Raw genomic sequence first — 21694 nt, 5'->3', positions numbered from 1 at the left:
TTTGAAAATTGATTTGATTAAACTTGGAGATCAATGAATAAAATCAAAGATGACATTTGACCATATTAAATCCTTAAACTTTTAAATTTTTTGTTCAAAATAAAGTTATTTTTGGGATAATAAACTAAATCAAAATGGGTTGACTTGTTAACTTGTAAATCGAATCGGCTAACTTGGTGATCTGGGTTTTCTAACCAAGTTAAATCTTCAGCCAAGTATAATAATTATGGGTGCAACATGTGGATGAAGTAACAAATTTATCCAATACATGAGCTTTTTTCATCGAAAATAAGGCAAACGATCGATCCCTTTTCCTTACTTGGGTAATAAAGGGAACACTTTTCATTTTCTTATCATAAGTCTACTTTTCCTCGAACAGAAATAGTGGACTAAACTAGTTCACATGACCAAATTATTGCCATGAAAATCGTCCTCGAATGGAAATAACTAGTGACCTTAAGTCACACCAAATTCAGGTTACGAAAGGCCTAACTATTCTTTTTTCATTTTTCTCATGAAAGCCATATGTCATCTACCAGAGAAATGTGACCTTAAACCGAAAAAAATAGTGCTGCATCCCCCCCCCCTCGGAGCAGAGTTTATTATTGCTATGCACTCACCAAATCAAAACTCTTCGACATCATAGACTCTATATGATCTTGATCGTGTTTATATACGTATTAAAACAATTGTTTTATCTAAAATTAATATAAAAGAAAGAAGGGACATATATCTCTTTCATAACTAGTTTCATGTTAGTTGTTTTTCTAAGATAACATGCCTTCTGTTTTAAAAAATAGGCTTGTTACCAAATTAAAAAGAAAAAAAGAAAGAAAGAAATGGAGCAAGAATCTCAAAACTTATATATATGTATCCTTGGCACCTCTTTCTTTCCATTAAATTAAATGAACTCCTTAAAAAATTACTTGGATCATAATCACCCTGCAGAGAGAACACAAACTAAGATTTTCAAGGGTTTTCAACACAAAAGCAGCATGTGTATATATATATATAGTTTTATTTTTCTATGGCTCTAATTAATACATGATCACATTCTTCAGAAGAAGAAGAAGAGAGGGGGGGGGGGTAATTTCCAGACAGGACATTGCCGACACGAGTGTTAGAGTTTACTAGCCACTTTCCTATCCAATGAAGCTAGGGAAAAGACGCATAGGAGAAACAAGCAAAAGAGAGTGGTAGAATCTTTAAAAGATAGTTCTCACTTGTCTATCAAAAGTCAGAGAATTATTTTCCAAGGAAATGTGCGATGAAAAGTGGGGATTAATCCCCAAGAAGAATTGTGTTTTGTGATAATATTATTGATGATTAGAAATTAGTCTATAGTATATAAGATTAGATTCCTAGCTAGGCGTACAAAGATTTGATTGCATGAGAGACGACGCCATTGGCTATTTCTTTAAAGTGTGGAAGCTTACCAAACATCTAAAATGACTTCAATTATGCGTGACCTAAATCAACTATAGTAATCACACTGTCCGCACAGTAGTAATCACACTGTCCGCACAGCCTTGCACTCCTGGCCTTCTTGGGAGCTACGCTGCCTTGGTAATTGTAGGCTTACATTGACACACTAATAGAACTGGAATTCGAAGCACTTTCACAAATGAAAAACCATTTCTTGGAATGTTTTATTTTCAAAGTGCTTTTTTAAGTAAAATAAAAGTATTTTTAAAATTATTTTGATATATCCATGTTAAAAATATATTATTTTAATATATTTTAAAAAAAAATATTTAAAAATACAACCATCATCCTAGTATAAACCACTATAAATACTTCTGAAAATTTTTAAAGATGATAAAAAAAAAATTAAAATATCATGTCGTCTTGCAGCAGTTTTAAAGTAATTTTTAACAGATATATTCTTAAAATTACTCGGAAAAGATAATTAGTTCAAAAATAATAAAAAGCTTCCATACATAATCACTTCAATTATATTAAAAAAGGGCCTCGTCCCCATAGAGAATGCTTTAGTGGCGAAACTAGAATTTATAGGTTGGGGGGCCATGGTTTAACTAAGATGATATGGAGGTGCCATGGACAAGGGCTGACTAGAGAGAATTTTGGGGCGTCATGGCACCCATGGTTTAAGCTGGAGGTTCGTCCCTGGTATACCATGCCATAACTAATTGATATATTATAAAAAAGAAAACGAATCCCATAATTAATTACTACATTGTGTTTCAAAATTCAAAAAGCAAACTGATGCTGAGATCAAGCGAGGATGAAATGCAAATTATATATTTTAATTTAACTAAACTTTTGTCATGGATATATATATATATATCCTAGAAATAACTATACAGCTAATGAAATCATGATTGTTTGTGGGATTAATTTGAATTTGAAAATGGATTTTTTTTCTTTTGATGTAACCAATTGCCAAATAAATAAAGATTATTACTCATAGCGGGATTTGAAGAATAAAATAAAATTCTTTCGGTGATCTATGAGACTTGAAACATCATTACGAGATCTATCCTATATCTAATTGAAAATCAATTTATTTCTTTTTTCAGCTAAAAAGAATAAGATTAAATCGCATTAATTAACAAAGATAACCTAATGAAACCCGCATTTGTAAAATGACTAGTGTTGATTTGTAGTAAGTTATAATTCATGTGGTCAAATTAATATATATATATATATATATATATGATAAGACTGTTTAAGGAATTGTAATCATGAAAATGACCTCTGCATGTCACTCAAATGGCCCTTAATGCATGATTGCGTGCACATGAATATATAGCTGATTAACTTGACTAAGATTCGTAAGTCAACAAAATCAATGATTAATGCCAAATAAGTTTGTCAACACTCAGAATTAGATAACCATCTTGTTAATTGATCCCACCGGATGATCATAATCTCTCAATCAACATCATAACCTTCTGATTTATCACTATCCTAACTGTGCATGCCCTTATAAAATCCTAGCATCTAATTAATGAAACACTAGCATTCTTGATGATCATACATGTTGGCTAGGAACAACAAAGAAAATCACATGATAAAGAATATATATATCATGTGGATGCAACTCCTTGATGCCCTAATTATATATAAATCTGCAGACCCTCTTCCCCCTGGAGGTGCCATGGTGGGGGTAATTTTGACAGGGCCCTGAGGTTTCCTATGATGGACAAAGTAATATGCAAAGATTACGACAGAAGTCTTTCTGTGAGGATTTTGCAAATCCCCCATGAGTTTTCAGACACTTCACAAGACCACACGTTTTCAAGGATAGGTCCATTCCTACAAATTCAAGAATCAAAAAGGAAAAATAATAGATATATTTGTTGGATTCTATGTGTCAGCAGCTCACAGTTGACACACACGCTCACGTATATAGCCATGAACACACATGCCCACAAGGGCCAGGAAAAATAAAGAGACGAGCGTGCGAGGACAAGAGAAAAACATTGAATGGGGTGTGAGCTAGGAGACAAGGGGGTACATGGTGTTCCTCATGAGTTCTAATCAAAGCGTTGGTGACACATGAATCTCTCTCTACAAAAAGTCTCATTCTCCAAGTCTTACTATATTAAGACCTCGTAACTGTAAAATAGTAGGAGAACATCATTCCATACAAAGGGCAGTGCTTTTAAGACTATATATCAATTAACATTTTACCTTGCTTGCTATTAAACCCACTCTGCCTTCCTTCAGAAAGAGGAAATCCTCTCTTCTTATTCTTCGCATGGAGCCTCCTGCTAGATCAGAGGCTTGTCTCTCTGAAACTTCAAGCATAATTTCAGTTTCAAATGCTCCCCTATCTCTGAAAGCCTCAGTAATAATGAAAAGCCAGAAGGAGGTGAAGCAACTTGAAGAAGATCACGCAGAAGAGGAGGAAGAAAGGCACCAAGAAGGGGTAGACAACAACTATGATCTTGTACTGGATCTAAGCCTCTCTAGCAAGGATTCCAAACAAGATTCGTCAAAACCACAACTCAATCTCATCGATTCTTTCGATATGGATCCATCGAGTAAGTCCTTAGATGCTCCCCAAGGTAATGAAACCGAGCCTCGAGTGTTTTCGTGCAACTATTGTCAAAGGAAATTCTATAGCTCACAAGCACTTGGGGGTCACCAAAATGCACATAAGAGAGAAAGAACACTTTCCAAACGTGGACAAAGAATTAGTGCTGCTTCTTTTTCTCTTCTTCAACCTAATTACTCACACCAAAACGGATACACTAGCATGGCTTCTCTTCCTTTGCATGGCTCCTTCAATAGATCACTTGGTATTCAAGTGCATTCTATGATCCATAAGCCATTTAGCACAAGTTCTTCTTCAAGTATTTACGGGCAAAACGGATGGTCTAGAAAACCTATTGATCAGCAACCTGCAATTGGGAGGCTTGCATCAGACAAGTTTCAGATGGCAACAAGTATCAAGGGATCATCATCCAGTAATGGGGTTGCAAGGTTTGAAAGTACTCGGAAATTTTCTCCGGTTAGTACTGAAGGAATTGGTGGGTTTTGGTGGGATGGTGGTGTTAACCATTTGAAGACCAAACAAGATGATTTGCAAAAGCTTGACTTGTCACTCAAGCTCTGAGCAGTTCTTAATTTCTTTTTTTGTATTTTTAGTTCAATCTTTTATGTTCTTTTCTATATATATATATTTTTTTTTTCTTACTTTCGTTTTATTCTTGTTTACTAAATATTTTTCATCATCTATTCTTAGTTGGATCTCTTGTAAATTCCTTTTTCTTCTTCTTTTTTTTGCTATAGAAGAACGGGAGAGATTTTGTTTTCTTTCGCAATTCTTGAATTGGACGTTTGCCAAATTCTATAGGCGTGATGCCAATGAAGTTGCTTTGTGCTATAACCAATTAATCATCTTTATTCACTCTAAGATAGTACTTAGTTGACAAAGTAAAACTCCTTTTTGCTAAATTGTAGAGATAAGGTGATCTACTCTTTACAAGTTTTAAAAAAGCAGCTTATGATCTTCCATGGTTTTGGTGGGAATTTCTCAATGTAAACTTTTAGCTGTTGGGATTGTTGCCTCCACATTGATGGAATTAGCCAGGGTCAGATTGAATCCCATCTTCATTAATTCTCTTATAAACCAATTCAAGTTTCAAATTCAAATCATTAGAACAAGATAGTAACGTGTTTCTAAGAGGAGAAGGGAGAGAGGATATTTGATAAAGGTGTAAATGCAAATCAAAAACTGTTCCTTACATTGATGACTCTCATATGTAGTTGATAACACTAAGGACAATTTGGATGTTTGTGATTGTCATTTCACAGAACTGTTGCTATTATTGTTTACAACATGGTCCACTTAGCTTGGATATACATCATGTTCCACACCATATTTGTACAAAATTGGATGGCCGGATTGTGTGGATGATTCCATGTTTGACCCACCAGCAGTTAAAGAAATAGACTATCTCTATTCGAAAGTTAGATCAGGGGGGTAGGTGTAGCTAGCCATGTGAAAATAAGCACTTAATAATGCCCCTCAGCTATGCTATCTCCATCATTTTCCTATATTATATTGTGTTTAATCTGCGGTAACCTTGATTTCTTACCAAAGAGATCTCACAGATGGGGTCTACGGATTTGTAGGCCAAATCAAACTGATGTATACAATTAAGGACCATGCTAATCATATTCGCACTTAATTTTCCTAGAATCAAGATGTAGAGTAACGGAAACTCAATGTTTTGACAGTTAATTACCACAGAAATCTTGGATTACTAGCAGAGGATGAGGATGAGATAGCTGGGGTGACATTTTGTGTCACACAGTCCTCTTTCTTTTTTTCTTTTTTTTTTCTGGCAGAAGTGTCACACAGTTCTTGACGACAGAATGTGACATTTGGTGGGGTTTTGCCACGTGTTGCAGTTCAGCTCTGCTGTCCATTTTCTTGTGTTAGCCTGCCTTTATCCCCCTCCCTATTTTTTTTTTTTAACCATTAGAAGAATTGGGAACCTATGATGTTGCTTCTTATTTAAGAAACACTTAAAAACATGGCTAGAAAGGGATTCATGAAAAATCGGGCAGCTATCATTTTTTATGATTTCAGCTCAAGTGAAAAAATGAAGCAAGAAGTGGACATCACTCTTTAAGATCTTATAATTATAAAAGTAAGGTTGTTTTGTCCACATTCATGTTTAAAAATTAAGGTTAGATCTTTTGTGATCTTAGACCATTGTCTTTTTTTGTTCATGGACAAAGATTCAAATCCACCATCAATCATTTCTCTTACTTAGTGCATTGTAATGATAAGACACTAAAAAATGTTGAGCTATCATTCTATGTGGTGCTGAAGAGAGAAGGTGAAGAAATAATCAAATAAAGCAAGAAGTGGTCTTCTATCTTAAGTTCTTATAATTATCAACTGCTAGTCTTCTATCTTGTTCTAATCTGCCATCATTAGTTTTGAACTTAATAATCTAAAACAGGTGGGACAAAAAGAAATTAGCAGTAAATATTTAAGTTTTTTTTTTTAAAAAAAAATGTGTTAAAATCATGCTCATTTATTTTAAATTTCATCATGTCTCTAGTAGTAGGAAGACAATGATTTGGTATAATAAAACTGATATTGTAATCTAATTCATATACTTTCAATCAGAACCTCCACTTCTTTGCCCCTGATTTTCTGCACTTTACAAGTTACAAAACTCTTTCATCCATCACTAATATTACGGTTTTTAAAGAAGAAAATTGTTTTTCTTCAAGTTAATTTAAACTACAGCAGGTAAAACGAGATCCCAGAAAAAATAATCTGAACCAATCCAGTTATAGTCCAGCAATTTGTTTGTAGAATTTCCCTTTGGGAAGCAACTATACAATCAGTTACATTACTTCTGCCATTCAATAAAAGCCTGCTGGCTACCGACCGGACAAAATCTGGAAAACCAGAATGTTTAATTTGGAATTTCTAAACTCAAGCCATTAACATGTGTTAAGACTTCAACCTATCAGCCCAAAAGATGAAGATGGGGGGATCTCTCCTTCCCACCGTAAGAATGTGACGTCATTCACCATAAAGTAGCCTGTTTCTGTTTCCCTCTGAATACATACTTTTATCAGATTGAAAGATAGGCGACACGCAACGGTTTCGTTCTTATTTGCACAGAAAACTGCAGGTCACGGTTTAAGGGTTCTTGCAATTCCAACACCATACAGCAAACAACAAGATGCTCCCACAACACAACTTTATGCCAGTTCAATCAAATACTAATAGAAAATTCTCTCTCATGTCGCAAAGCTATTTAAATGTTGCATACTTGGACAGGACCCATAAATTACATGCTCCATTACAGGTCCTTTAACCGATACATGTAAAGAATAGACAATCGATATTGGCAAGATCATTTTCGAAAAACATTCCCTACTTACTCTCAATGTAAGATTTGACAGTACCCATCCACCTAATGAACTCAGTTTTACCTTTGTTTCTTATGTATTCATGCAAGAAAATTGCCATTTCATCATTGATACCTCTTGCCTCCAAGAATTCATAAAGTGTATCTTGCAACTCATCATCCAATTCCCTGCGAACAATAAACCACAACCTTCTATCAAAGGACCAAACACCAGAATCAAATCACTGGCAAGGAAAAGAGAAGCAAAGAAAATATACTGCTATTTGAATAATAAAGTTGTTACTATCTGGTTGTTGGTATGGTTTTCTTTTCTTTTTCAAAATAGAAAAAGAAAAGGTAGGTAAACTCAACAAACCAAGAAAATCATATTAGGTTCATTAAAGCATTTTCTTTATCAACTTCAGGTTTCTTAACTTTTTGATGTTCTTTCTTTTCTCTAAGTTCTAAGAAACCAAATGGGCATGACAAAGCAGGTTAATGAATTATCATACTTGAATTCAGGACCATCATAAACTTGATGTGAGGTCTTGTTCCTCCTGCGTATGAAAAGCTTTGTAATTTCTATGCTATCTGGCCAAGCTGAACACAAAATCTCTAAGACATCACCATCACCCTTTGAGATATTAATAATCAAAGTAATATGAAGCAGCATGTCTTCCTTTATGCCAGGCACATCAGATTTTGGAATTGGAACAGCTCCATCAAACATGGTTGCTTCGACCTTAATCTCTTCGTTCTCCCTGAACTTTCTTCTCAATCTAATCCATTGCTCCCCTGGTAGGTCATCAATCGTGAAGGACTCGTATTTGGTAGGAGGCTGTAAATTGAAATCTTAAAATCAGATGCTAAGCTAGTGTTTGATTTCATTTTGCAAACCTATAAATACTTAAGACTTATTAAACAGTAAAGAACACATTATGGACATGCTTGGTTAAAATGTGGATTGGAAATGGAAAGCGAGTAGGATCCTCACTGCGATTCCAAATGGGATTCGCATTTTACTCTCGTTGGAAACAGAATCTAATTGTATAGATTCGATAATACACCAAAAAAAAGAAGTAATTATTTCATTCGAAATTAGCATTAGGCAACTATTATTCAAATACATTGATAGGATAGTAAATTAATTATTAAGTACAATATAATAGAGTACAAGCTTAATTGAAAGGATTCCAAAAATTTATTTTTTTGGTCAAGTAAAAACACAACAAAAATTGATTGGCCTTTATTCTTCCCAATGGCGCTTATTTTTTTACATAATTCCATCAACAGATTCGAGAAAAAACTTCCATGTTAAATTCTCAAGCAATTTTCGAAACAAAAATGTATTTGTATCATGCCAGTGAATTATTATTAAGACTTCAGCTAAGCCAGTCATCAATAACCTGATTAGCTAATAGTTTTCCTGTAAACCCATTTTCCAAATCCAAATCCTCACCCTAAATCACACCTTTTTTCCCGCTAACGAGTGCCAAAAACTCAAAAAAATAAAATATAACTTTCAATCTCATATAGGCTCAAAAAGAGAGACACGCATATAAAAACACAAAGAGAGATAGTAATTAAGCATTGAAATGAAATAGAAGCAAATAAGAAAGAGCAGTACTTGTTTAGGAGCGGAACGATCGAGCTCATACTGGATTTCATTACGAACGAGCCTGAGAAGGTTATCTTTGAAAGCAGATTTTCGCATTTCTGACATGTAATTTCTTCTTATTGAGTTATGGGTTTGAGAGATAAGAAAAGGGTTTATTTCTTCTCCCATTTTGTTGTCGTAAAGAAGATGAGAGATGGGGTTTTGTAGAGGAATTAGGGTTTGGGGAGGATTGATCAGGGCTTTTCTCAGAGGTCGAATTAAGCGTACCACTGCCATGTCTGCTGGCAGAGAAGGGTGAACAAGTTTTTGGTAGGGTTTAAGGAACAAGAAGTGGAATCGATGCCTCATGGGTTTAAGGGTAATAAAAATAAAAATTGGTGGGTGTGGTTTTTGACGTTTGTGTGTAGTGGGTTTGGGCCTGGTTTTGACATGGAATGGAGCTTGGGTTTGATCTTCCTTCGTTCCGTCTTAGCTAAATAGAAAATGGGCTAGGAACAATTTAATTTTGAATTAAAAAGTTCAATTCATTACCAAATTTCCCTGCCATGCTAATTTCAATTCTTGAAGATAGAAAATGAAGACTGAAAGCTTTCAAGAGATTCGTTAACTTCATACGGATATTGAAGGTATCTGAAAGTTTTTTTTGTTTGTGTGGTGAGCCATGTACAAGGTGTTTCTAGTAGAAGAAAAATGGCCAATTAAGAAATCATTTGGGAGAGTATGTTTGTCTGTGAAATTGAAGAATGAAGGAATAAGAAGTCAAAACTTCAACTGATCCGCGGAGTGACAATTTGAAACCATCCAGCTTTCTGCTGCAAAATTTGATACTTGTGGCATGCGGAACTTCAAATCCAACACATGAAAAGAAATAATTCTGGTGTGCAGAAACTTCTTCCTTTCAAACATTTGAATAAGTACTTCCAGCTGTACTGTTAGATGGTGAACCTATCTATACAAAGCTAGATTTTAAAGTTGAAACACCTGATAGATAGTTGGGCAAAGCGAGCTTGGTGTGTTAGGAGCATGCTTTGTCAAAAAATGAACTCTTCTACTTTCTACAGAATTTAGCAACAAGTCTTCTATCTCTTGGCATCCGGAGAATTTCCTTCATTTTGGATCTTTCCCTTCTGAGAAGAATCAGGAACTGGTGCTGGTTCTAGAGACTTCTGTATGCTAAGATGGTCTTTCCCCACTGATTTGCTCGATTCTGATATTCTGTTGCTAGCTTCAGTTGATGCGGGTTTTAATGCCTCGTTACTGTCTTCCTGGACCTGGGTTTTTTTTACACTGCCACCTGATCGTTTCCTTGATTCAACTGCAATTTCCTTAACAACCTCCTCTAGTTTACCTAGTTTCTCTTTCACTTCTAGGAGCTCTGACTCGGACTGAGCCTTCTCTTCAATAGCTTTTAGTTCCTCCTCTTTTGCTTTCTCCTCTTCTTCTTTCTTTTTCTTCTCTAGTTCCTGGGATGGTCAGAGAATCATCAAATTAAGACCCTAGATACAAAACAAGGGTATTGCTAAACTTCTGACCGATGCAAAAGAAAATTTGGATAACGTCAGTGATGTTATTAGATAACTAGAGTGATTGTGTCCATGGAAAAGAACTGTTTAAAAGCAATTTATGTTGCATTTAAGGCATCAATTTTCCCTCGGAGTGGTTAGTGAGACCACTGACAGGAGCTATCACAAGATAGTTGGTGTCATAGAGCAGCGAGCATGATGAGAGACCACATAATAAAGAAGCATTTTAAAAACTTCAAAGAACCCTGTTTTTATGCGGATAATCTAAACAAAATAACAATGAATTGAGATGAAGTACCAAGTTTTGTCTGCAATTATCAGATCAATTTACTATTTAATTATGATGTTAACTGTCCAACACTATAAATTATACATTAAAGATACTGACATTTGTGAGTCAAGCGCAAACATTATATTGCTAGAGGCTTGTTGGCCCTTAAATGTTTAGTATACCAACTATAAACAATAATGAAACGAATGTGTTATTTTCTGATCAACAACTAGAAACTATGATTTGTAGGAGACACCAATTTAATGCCTTGAGCATGAGGAGTTTTTCTTTCAAAGAATGCCTTTTGAGGATCCGACCGTACCATGATTGGCATGCAAACATAAGATTTCGAGACCACTAGAAAAGAGGAAAAAGGGAAAACAGTCTGGGAATAAAGAGAGGCGAAATGACATAGAATTTAATTATCATTATTGACAAGACAAGAACATTACCGCATCCATTTTTTTCATTTCATGTCGAGCGTATTGAGCCACCAAATATACAGCTGGTGCCAGAAAAAAAAGGACAGAAACGAATATGCATTCTTTTAGATAGCAACAACAAGACAGAGTAGGACACATTTAAATATGTATATGGCAATATGAAAAACATGTGAACTGATACCCAATGAAGGCAAGCAGGTGAAGAAGAGTTGTACCAGATGGAAATCAAGCCTGAACATAAAAGACATTAATGTAAGTACAGATCACCGAAAAAAATAAAATGAAGATGTCAGCAGGTTCGAGAAATATCATTGATCAGTGTATACGTACATTACACAAATAATCTCAAGAATTTCACTCAAATTGTCATAATAAACATTTCGAAATGCATTTCGAAAAAAAAGTCATTTGAAATGCAATTCTCCCTGATGGGTCTCCCAGGACCCAGAATTACCAGAAATTGATCTTATTCTGATGTCTTCTAGTGCATAACACTGATGTCTTGGTCCTTATCAAAATGACCACTCACTGTTCTACTGGTCATGCCATGTGCAAAATTAACTACACAAATTAACATCTTAAAGTTTCAAGTTTAGCAACCCATAAGAAAAGCGCAAGCCGATCACATGTTCGACAAAATACCTAAAAGAAACCCAATGAGCAACAGCCATCAAACTCCATGACCCAATTCACATAAATAAAAAGGCACGAGAAAGAAAGAAAAGTAGCAATACCCGAATTTCTTTTTCTTTGGAGGATCAGTGAAGACGATTTTAGCAGCTTTCATGAAGTCAAGATTGTCTAGCTGCCAATACACGTCATCGGATTTGCTCACATTTGATCCTGTTTTTTCACTGACGCTCTTGTTGCTGTTGTTGAGTTTGGTGGAGCTGTTGCAAAATTGCTTGCTTGGAGGAGCGAGCTTGATTCGAGCAAAAGTTTGTCTGGCGCGAAACATTGTTTTAAATTTTTGTTCTTGTCTAAAACATCATGAGATTCTGCGATGTTGGGTGGCATAAGATTTCACATTCAAGTTCATCCCAGACAATGTTTTGATGGGCAATCACAGAGCTTGGATTTTAGTACATGCCAAAGGAGCTTTCTTTTGGGCCTGGCAGATTTGAATGTGGCTGGCAAAACAAGATGCTTTTTTTTTTTTAATGTTATTCATTAACGCGATATTTCATGCATCGTAATGAAACACCACCCGCCGTCCTACATTGAGCAGGTTAATTTGAATAAATTAAAATAATATTTGTTTTTTTTTAAATGAAAATATTTAAAATCAGATCGTTCATATTAACTTTTATTATCTCACGATGGTTTTTCTATACCAAATTTAAATGCCTCTCTTAATTAAAATTTAAATAAGTTTTAAAATTCATGAAATTACTTTGGCAATTGTCTTGTAGCCTATATAATTCCCCGAAATACATTGTTGTGAGACTAAAGTTTTTTCTACACGTAAAAACAATAATGCCCTCTAAGAAGAAAAGTTTTTTTTTGTAATATTATTAAACTCAACTTGGTAAGTAAAATTTAAAATTTATTGATTATACTTTTTATTTAATCTAAATTTAAAATTAAATTATATAAAAATTATTATGATATTATCTGATTGATTTGATAGGTTAAAAAATACTTAGATAACTGATAAAAATATGATTTGATTTAAATAATATTTTTAAAATAATATTTTTTTAAAAAATTATTAAAAGGGTAATACATTAGATCAAAAGAATCAACATAGATTAATACACCAAACTTGGAATTTAGATCATGAATTTTTTTGAGTTAAATTATTTTATTTTTTCAAATTATTTTTACTTAATTATATAATAAAAAATTAATACTTGCAAAATCGATTACCATCCCAATACCTAATTTTTTTTTAAATTAAGGTAACCCCATAAAAAAATTAAAAAAATAAATAATAAGTAATCATGATTTTTATAGAATGAGATTTATTAATAATATGATAAAAAAAACTGATACTCAAGAAACTAAGTATTAGCCTAATATTAGCATATTTTTTTAATTATGATAACCTTATAAAAAATATATCAAATTAAATTCAAGATAATTGTATTTTTTAAGAATTAATTTTTTTATTTAATAATATGATAAATCATTTTCTATTTAATAGTATAATAAAAAACAATAGATAATTATAAAGTTGAATTACAATTCAAAATATTCAATGTAAGGGTGTTCTTTCTCTTATTAAAAATAACTAAAATAAATAAAGTTAGATCTAATGCTTAAATATGAAAATTAAAAAAAAAATTGTTACTGTTAGAGCTGCCTGTAACATGTGTGGAGGAGGGAAACAGTGAATTCCCTTCCTCGATTGGTTCTTTTTAATTAATTAATTAATTAATTAATATGACATATATGGTTTATTCCAAGCAGTACGTAAAGCATATTCTGTGCGACATTTATGAGTTGAGAATTTTATTAGATAAAATCAAAGTCATACGCTTGATTTTATGAAGTTTTTAGACGCAAAGAATTTTATAAAATGATCTCAATCCACATATTTATCATAAAAATGTCATTGTTAATGGAACTATAGTTTTATAATAATTGTATAGTTAGTAGTTTTATTTTAATAAATAAAGGTTTGAGAGCTAATAATCATAGTTTATTTGTTATAATTACGTATAATTAAGAGGATGATTGAGTCCAATACCTGTTGGAATTTTCACTGAATCTAATTAAAAAATAAAAAGGTACGTCCTCTTAATTAGAGATATATGGATGAACTTTCCATTGATATATATATATCATCAAGCTCGGAGCTTCCACTTGATTTAACGATTTATAATTTCTTGGTATTAAAATTATATCGTATTGCCTTGAATTATATATATAGTTTTGTTCGTAGCTTCCACATTGTTATTCCCGAGAATACTATTAAATGAAATATCTATTTTACCAAGTATAATTTTAGGTTATTGTAAAAAAAAAAAGACGAAAATTAACATAGACAAAGGGCACAGCCTTTTCTGTTTACACCGTTCAAAAAATGAGGAGAATTTCAATTTATTCCCTCAATTTTTCATTTCTGCATATTCAGTCCTTCTTCTATTAGAATTTTAAGTTTTGCTCCTAATTAATCTTCATTTTATTCATATTTCAGTTTATTTTTTTTAATATTTCATAGTTTTATTCTTTTTTATTTGATTTTCAATTAATGTCCTCTCTAAATATTCTCTCTTGTGTATCAAATTGTTTACTTTGACTATTTTTAAAACGTTAATAAGTTGAGATTAATTTTATAATTTTATAATGTATTCAAGAGATTTTTGTAATTTATCTGTAATAATTTTTCTTGTTAAATTTAAGACATTTTTTTTATTTTCACTATGCACTATTTATAAGAACAAAAATCACATGTACTTAGCAATCATAGTAAATCTCCAAAATAAATAAAATAAAATGTATAAAATGAAAGTGATATTCAATGCAAAATATTTTTATTTGTATTTTGTTTTCAACTTCTTAATTGGAAAATTAACTTTCCATGCTAGTGTTTAGTCACCTTTCACAATTTTTTTATTTATCAACTAGCATATTTTTGAATTTATTATATATATTGAACATATACATCATCATCTTTCCATTTATTAATTAACAAATTTTATCATATATATATATATATATATATATATATATATATATATATAAACACATGTATAACACGGATTCCTTCTTCCATTACATTTGAAATTAACTTAAAACTCTGCATGGTGGATGCATTGGCCAGTGTTAACCGAGACCAGGTCAAGCGTTTGAGAAAAGCGGGTCCCAAGTTGGTCCACCAACCTACCAACCCAGACTGGAAGTTTGAACCAAACTGCTAGCTAGTGCCAGCGGTGGCTAGCCTGAACTATTCCAAGCCCCCAGCCTCTTTAATATAAAATCAATACACTTGGACGGCCATTAAAATGGCGTCGCTGCCGTCCATGGCATCCTTGCCTTCGAAGGGAAAATTAACACCACGATATATCCATAGCAATTTTGGCTTTCTCAGGGACCAGACCAAGGAAGACAGGGAGTTTCCTTAATCACATAATGTACAAGAGCACCAGCCACCGTATGTCTAAAGATTACTCCTTTGCATAACAAGAAGATGGAATTGCCGATATTCTTGCTCGAGCAAAACCTAGAAACCCTAGCTGCTTTTTCATGGTTGATGTGCCACAACACGTTCCTCGTCTCCGGCACACCTAACCTGGTCGACTGTCAATTGTCGTCCCTATTCCACCATACAAAAGTGTTTTTTAAAAAAAAACAAATTCAAGCCTGGCTCGTAAGGTGCACGATAAATTAATTATCAGGACTGCAAGAATTTCTCCCATAACCTGGATCAACTATAAATTATTCGCTTATTGATTTTTTTAACTCCAGGTGATTAAATTAAAATGCCCTTGATTGTGATTCATGATTACTTATTTAGATCATCAAAATGAGTTATGAGTTATAGATGACATAGGACAATTGGCACCTGCTTTGCTAATTTATATATATATATATATATTGGCGTTGCTAATATATTTTATATCCGTAAATAAAATTTTGATTATAAACTCTAAATTTAATATTTTTTAAAAAAATTAAAATAACAATATTTTCAAGTAATTTAAGCTAACTTGTTAAATCTATAATAAATGCATCTAACAAGACTTAACAACATTGTTTTTATAAAATAATTTTTATTTAATTATATAAAAATTTATTTAATTATATAAAAATAAAAATAAAAGATATCATAAAAACCAATCTAATAAAATTTAAAAATAATAATAACGGGCTATAAAAATGATTGTGATTCATGATTACTTATTTAGATGATCAAAATGAGTTGAGTTATGAGTTATAGATGACATAGGACAATTGGCACCTGCTTTGCTAATTTTATATATATATATATATATTGGCATTGATAATATATTTTATATTGGCAAATAAAATTTAGATTATAAATTCTAAATTTAATATTTAAAAAAAATTAAAATAACAACATTTTCAAGTAATTTAAGCTAACTTGTTAAATCTATAATGGGTGATGCATCTAACAAGACTTAACAACATTATTTTTATAAAATAATTTTTATTTAATTATATAAAAAAAGTAAAAGACACCGGGAACACCAATCAAATAAATTTTAAAAATAATAATAATGGGATATAAAAAAAAACTTGATAAGATTATAAAAAGAGAGTTATACTTTTATTTGAAAATAAAGTAAAAATTAAATGATATTTAATAAAATAATAGCTAAATTATATTCTTAATTAATTTAATATATTTATAATATGTTAAATTAATTATTTTAAAAAATATTATAAATTGAAAAATAAACCAAAAATATTAAAACTTAAGACAAGACAAGTGTACGGGCTTGACCTCCGAATCACTAAAAAAATAAAAATTATCCAAGAAATTTTTTTTTCAAAACTGTCCTCAATGTACCTTTTCTCCATTGTGTGTACAATGAAAAACCACATTATTGAACTTCTCTGGTTGAATATAAACCATTGACATAAATTTTTTTTTTTTTTTTTGAGCCGGCGGGCAAAGAATAATTTTCTCACTTTAAACTTTGTCCTTATTACTATAATAAAAAACTTTATCTCATAGAATTTTATGAAAAGATTAAAAAGAAAAAAAAAGTCATAGGACAAAATTTAAAGAACAAAATGAAAATGAAAAAATAGAAGGGCCCAGAATTTTATTTCTATGTTGCAAAAATATTTTCAAAAATATTTAATTTTTTATTTTTTATTTATTTCAAATTAATATGTTTTAGTATTTTTAAATTATTTTGATATATTAATATCAAAAATAATTTTTTAAAAATATATTATTTATATATTTTAATATAAAAATTATTTAAAAAATAACAACTTAAAACAAAAATAATTTTTTAAAAATATATTATTTATATATTTTAATATATAAATTATTTAAAAAATAACAACTGAAAAAAAAACTTTAAACCCAACCCAACCCTAGTTGACTAAAACAAAACCATAGAAATGGAGAGCTTATTCTACGATCATCTACCATCTCATGGTCTCTCTCTTGCCCGTGATCCTGGCGGCAATCTAGTTATTAATCATGATTATTCTAAATTGATCACCATCTAATTAGGTCCCACTTTCATCCTGTTCACCTACTAATTAATAATACCATGATGTTCCTTTTCCCTTAGAAACACTAATCCCAGATCATAATATATAATATGATAACCCTCCCCACCAAGCACCATAATGAGTAAACGTTACTTTCTCCCGATTTATTTTTATTTTTTTTCGAATTCCTGAACACAGCTCACAGTTATGTAACCAACACGGATTTCTTTTGAATTTCTTAAACAATCATTGTGTTTTAAATAAGTTTTTTACATTCTGCTTATTGCATTTATAAGTTTTTTTCTGCTGTTCAAACCTAAGATCACGTACACGCTCTTTATCTCATTTTTGTTTTTTCTATACAAATCTTAATTGTCTCGTTTTATTTGATTGTTTTAAGAATTAAACATTTTCAGATAATAAATTTACAATTCAAGAATGTAAAAATAAAGAGAGCCTAATTATCAACCCACAAATATTCAAATACAGCGCGGCACTAAATGCCGCCTGAAGGTGCCCATAAAATGGAAGATTCTCATTCTTCTCTTTACCAGCTCTCAAAACCCAAAAGGAAAGGGAAATTCTCATTCTTCTCTTTACCAGCTCTCAAACCCAAAAGGAAAGGGAAAAAAATCATATTTTTAAAATTTCATCAACCTCTCTTGAGATTTGGTGGGCAGTGAGCGAGTGAGCGAGCGAGTTCAATTTTATTGAAACAGATAACTAGTTGTTGAAAAAGACATGATTATACATCATGTCACATCCATATAATGTTGTCACGGTTTAGTTTTTTCTTAGTACCTTATGGTAATTAGAGCAGTGTGCCTAATGAGAAGAGAGGGGAAAGAAGAAGATGTGGTGTAGAAAGAATTTGAGCTGTACTGATACAGGATCTGTGCCAGTGTACCTTAATGTTTATGATCTGACACCAATCAATGGATATGCTTATTGGCTTGGACTTGGAGTTTATCATTCTGGGGTTCAAGGTTTGTACTGTTTAGAAGACTACTGGTTTTGGCATCTATTTTTTCAATCTTTGTCAAGTTGCATGCTTTTCAAGCTTTCTTTTATTCTTGAATAAGTTACATTGCTAGTTAGATCTGTTTGTGTGTTTTGTTCTGTTGTCTGGATTGTTTGCTGCTTATTGGTGCATTGAATCTTCAACGAAAAGCAGTGTTCTTTGAAGTTCAATCTTTTTGAATGTTTGATATATTGCTTTAGGAGCTGATTGTTTGGTTGACGAGAATCTGCAAGAAATTTTAAATTCAGAAATTTGGGTTTTCCTTTCTGGAATCATACAAACAAGAAACTTCCAAGTTTTGGCACAGTGAGGTTCTTTTCTTTTGGAAATGTTCAAAGATTCCTCCCTTCATTTCTACACTTTTCTCAATGGCTGAATAGCTTTTTCATGGCTTTTACTTTCCTTTTTTGGGTTTTTTCTTTTTTTCTTTTTAATGTTCTCAATCTGTTTATATTAAAAGAAAAATCTTGGTAAGATTAAAACCGGGATCATGTTATGCAGTTCATGGTGTTGAGTATGCTTTTGGGGCTCATGAGTTTCCTACAACTGGAATTTTTGAAGGAGAACCAAAACAGTGTGAGGGGTTTACATATAGAAAGACGATCTTGATTGGAAAAACAGATTTGGGTCCTGAACAAGTGAGGGGAGTTATGGAGGAGTTAGCAGAGGTATATAGAGGGAATGCTTATAATTTGATAACCAAGAACTGCAACCATTTCTGCAATGATGCATGCGTCAGGCTCACTGGTAATCCCATCCCAAGCTGGGTTAATCGGCTCGCTCGAATTGGTAAGAATTTAAACTTGTTTAATCCTGTTTTCAAGTTGTTCAATTTAGTTCTACTGTTAAATTAATTTTCTTGGATGAATACAAGAAATGGCTTTATTGACGTGAGACTGTAACGGTCATTTAGTGGGTGAAATGAAGTTGATGAAATGTGTCTCCATTCTCCACCGCGCAACTCAATTTCTTCAATCTAATGAATAATTGTGAATGAATTCTTACAAATGTATTGAAGTTTGTGATCAATATTCAGTTCTTTATTTTTAATATATGAGAACTCTGGTAATCTTCTACAACTCAAGCCTTGTTGAATGGTTTAGATGTGTAAAACTAGTCAAGAGATCAATACAGGATGAAACTAGTCAGTTTGTTGAGCAGATTCTTGTATATGGAGTGAAATTCCATATGTATTCTCGTAATGAAGTGTAGGATGATGTTTGCCAAGCTGTATTACACTCGACGGGGTGCTGTTGTCTAGAATTTTATTTGCTGTGGTTCTTATCCCTGATATTTTGCAGGCTTTCTATGCAATTGTGTTCTTCCTGCAAATTTAAATTCAACTAGAATTCAGCATCATAAAACTGAAGACAAAGCTTGTGAAGGAGAGGAGAAAAAATTGACAAGCGAGTCAAACAGATTCACATCTTCTAATTCTTCATCATCCTCATCATCACCACCTGCAGTTCGCGGTAGAAGTAGAAGCAGGCGTGCTCTTCAACCCTCCTCGCCCTTGATTCTCCGCGCTTCATCTCCTTGATGATCTTTAAGAACTGAATTTTTTTATTTCTTGAAATCGTTCAAAGAAAACGAGGGGAAGCAAAATCTTTAATCACAGTCCCCCCGCTTTCCTCATTCTTTTTTTGGGGTTTTGTGGTGCTAACATTTTGTTGAAGGGATTGTGCAGGCATGCAGCACATAGATGTAAATGTGTATGCTTTCAATTTTTTTGGCAAGCGATGTTACGTCTCTGCATTATTGTCGAAACCAACCTCGTTTTGTTTGGTTTTCTTGCAACCAGCAAGGCTTTGCTTTGGCAAATCTGTAGTATTGCCTGAGATATCAAATTAATCAAGAGAAAATGCTTGGTGCAAATTTTCACGATGGCCATTCTTGTGTTTCACCTGGACTCCTTTTTTTATTTATCAACAGTCGACTATTGAACTTGCAAATTTCTTTGGGAGGGGTGGTGGGGTTGGGGGGGGACACAGGGCTGATGTTAAAAAAAACCTAACCAACAGGCGATCTTTGGAAAGCATCTGAGCAAAGATAAGATATGATACCATTCGGTGAAAAGACTTAAAGATGTCTAAAGTAAAGTAAAAGTCACATGTCTTGAGCTCATGTCGAAGTTTCTCGTGAAATTTTGCAGTGCAGTCCTTGATCGGTAAAGGGCCTTGAGATGAGAGGCACTGATATATTCGCTTCGTCTATTTTTTATTTTTTATTTTTTTGAACAACAGTCTATTTGCTTTGTTAAAGTGAAGCTCCAACAAGCAAGAAAGTAAAACTTGGACTTCGAAGCCTTAAAAATTGAGAAAAGTCGAATGCAGCATAACTTTGCTTTTGTCTCTACTCTTGCTTCCCATGGAATACAATGTGGGGTTTCATCCTGCCACTATTTAGTTTGGTGTAACCTCTTTTGGCTCCACGTCATAAAGAAGGGGATCCCAAGTCATTTTATATTCGAGGGCTATGGCCATCACTTGTGTAACTCAAAATATTCTTTCCGCGAAGACTATTTGTTCATATTTCAAAGCATAAATATAACATGCAGTCTAACATTCTGGCCCGAGTGCTTTCAGGAGTCAGGGCTGCAGATTTCTTTATCAAAAACGAAATTGAGAAAGTTGTTCAGTCAGCTTCCCAACAACTACTCCACGTATATCTGATCTCATACTCGACGATTCTGCAGGGCGGAAAGGCCTTGAGCAATATGATATTGTTGCATGCTTTCTTCGTCATAAGCAATATGATATTGGTCGATCAGCTCACAAGTTCAAATACATCCAACTCTTGCATCAACAGCCACTTAAATTTCCGAGTGCAGGAATAGAATAAGGCTCTTCAAAGTTAATGGCAGCGTTCCAATTTTTCCAAAAGCAAGAAAAAGGTCAAAAAGAACCGGTCTGTTTTCCTTTCGCACTGTATTCGATCGTGTTTGAAGAACACCACGCTCTCAACCTCGAGAATTGGCAAGCAGGTAAAGTCTGCATCTTGTCAACCATGACCACAGACTACTGTCAAATCATGGTGATTAGAGCTCCGAATCCGCATCAATTGCATAGGGTAAAGGTAAGGGTGGTTATTGACCTTGAACAAAAACATTGTGGCACTGGCATTTCCAATTAGTCCCATGACTGTAAAAATGCAGGAGGTAGGAACTAGGTGGTGTATTTAGAAGTTAATTTATGTGCCTAGTATATACACAGTACCGATTTTGTCTCCGAGGAAGACTGCCAGAATGCCAGGCACAAGTTGTGTTAGGTTGGTTGTCATTTCATGTAAGACACCAACCATTTACCATTGACTATTAGTAGCCACC

At 33.0% G+C, this 21694-nt stretch overlaps 4 protein-coding genes across 4 annotated transcripts; 2 read left to right on the top strand and 2 right to left on the bottom strand.

Moving 5' to 3' along the window:
- The first annotated feature begins 3409 nt into the window (after window positions 1–3409).
- LOC105132622 (zinc finger protein 1-like) lies at window positions 3410–4730 on the top strand. Its single transcript, XM_011036210.1, has one exon. The coding sequence runs from the start codon at window positions 3725–3727 to the stop codon at window positions 4583–4585; it is 861 nt and encodes a 286-aa protein (XP_011034512.1). The 5' UTR covers window positions 3410–3724; the 3' UTR covers window positions 4586–4730.
- Window positions 4731–7185: 2455 nt separating this feature from the next.
- LOC105132621 (uncharacterized protein At2g39795, mitochondrial) lies at window positions 7186–9333 on the bottom strand. Its single transcript, XM_011036209.1, has 3 exons — window positions 8980–9333; window positions 7865–8190; window positions 7186–7541 (listed from the first exon to the last, which is right to left on the bottom strand). Exons 1-3 carry the CDS (start codon window positions 9316–9318, stop codon window positions 7379–7381), a joined length of 828 nt encoding a protein of 275 aa, XP_011034511.1. The 5' UTR covers window positions 9319–9333; the 3' UTR covers window positions 7186–7378.
- Window positions 9334–9850: 517 nt separating this feature from the next.
- LOC105132620 (stress response protein NST1-like) lies at window positions 9851–12355 on the bottom strand. The gene is made up of 4 exons (XM_011036206.1): window positions 11942–12355; window positions 11389–11438; window positions 11217–11269; window positions 9851–10433 (listed from the first exon to the last, which is right to left on the bottom strand). The coding sequence occupies exons 1-4, from the start codon at window positions 12163–12165 to the stop codon at window positions 10050–10052; spliced, it is 711 nt and encodes a 236-aa protein (XP_011034508.1). The 5' UTR covers window positions 12166–12355; the 3' UTR covers window positions 9851–10049.
- Window positions 12356–17930: 5575 nt separating this feature from the next.
- Window positions 17931–20066, top strand: LOC105132619 (deSI-like protein At4g17486). Its single transcript, XM_011036205.1, has 3 exons — window positions 17931–18334; window positions 18871–19158; window positions 19671–20066. The coding sequence occupies exons 1-3, from the start codon at window positions 18202–18204 to the stop codon at window positions 19907–19909; spliced, it is 660 nt and encodes a 219-aa protein (XP_011034507.1). The 5' UTR covers window positions 17931–18201; the 3' UTR covers window positions 19910–20066.
- The last annotated feature ends 1628 nt before the right edge of the window (window positions 20067–21694 follow it).

Source organism: Populus euphratica, unplaced genomic scaffold (assembly GCF_000495115.2).
Source record: "Populus euphratica unplaced genomic scaffold, PopEup_1.0 scaffold87.1, whole genome shotgun sequence".
Classification (NCBI taxonomy): Eukaryota; Viridiplantae; Streptophyta; class Magnoliopsida; order Malpighiales; family Salicaceae; genus Populus; species Populus euphratica.
This window is presented reverse-complemented; position numbering and strand designations above follow the sequence as displayed.

What these genes read in the sequence shown, in the direction of transcription:
- LOC105132622 (XM_011036210.1), top strand. Translation starts at nt 3,725, where the DNA reads ATGGAGCCTCCTGCTAGATCAGAGGCTTGTCTCTCTGAAACTTCAAGC.
- LOC105132621 (XM_011036209.1), bottom strand. Translation starts at nt 9,318, where the DNA reads ATGAGGCATCGATTCCACTTCTTGTTCCTTAAACCCTACCAAAAACTT. An exon ending in ATCGTTCCGCTCCTAAACAA is followed by an intron (nt 8,191 to 8,979) that starts GTACTGCTCTTT and finishes TTCAATTTACAG; the next exon opens with CCTCCTACCAAATACGAGTC. An exon ending in TATGATGGTCCTGAATTCAA is followed by an intron (nt 7,542 to 7,864) that starts GTATGATAATTC and finishes TATTGTTCGCAG; the next exon opens with GGAATTGGATGATGAGTTGC.
- LOC105132620 (XM_011036206.1), bottom strand. Translation starts at nt 12,165, where the DNA reads ATGTTTCGCGCCAGACAAACTTTTGCTCGAATCAAGCTCGCTCCTCCA. An exon ending in CCAAAGAAAAAGAAATTCGG is followed by an intron (nt 11,439 to 11,941) that starts GTATTGCTACTT and finishes TTTTATGTTCAG; the next exon opens with GCTTGATTTCCATCTGGTAC. An exon ending in CACCTGCTTGCCTTCATTGG is followed by an intron (nt 11,270 to 11,388) that starts GTATCAGTTCAC and finishes TTCTGGCACCAG; the next exon opens with CTGTATATTTGGTGGCTCAA.
- LOC105132619 (XM_011036205.1), top strand. Translation starts at nt 18,202, where the DNA reads ATGTGGTGTAGAAAGAATTTGAGCTGTACTGATACAGGATCTGTGCCA. An exon ending in TTATCATTCTGGGGTTCAAG is followed by an intron (nt 18,335 to 18,870) that starts GTTTGTACTGTT and finishes CATGTTATGCAG; the next exon opens with TTCATGGTGTTGAGTATGCT. An exon ending in TAATCGGCTCGCTCGAATTG is followed by an intron (nt 19,159 to 19,670) that starts GTAAGAATTTAA and finishes GATATTTTGCAG; the next exon opens with GCTTTCTATGCAATTGTGTT.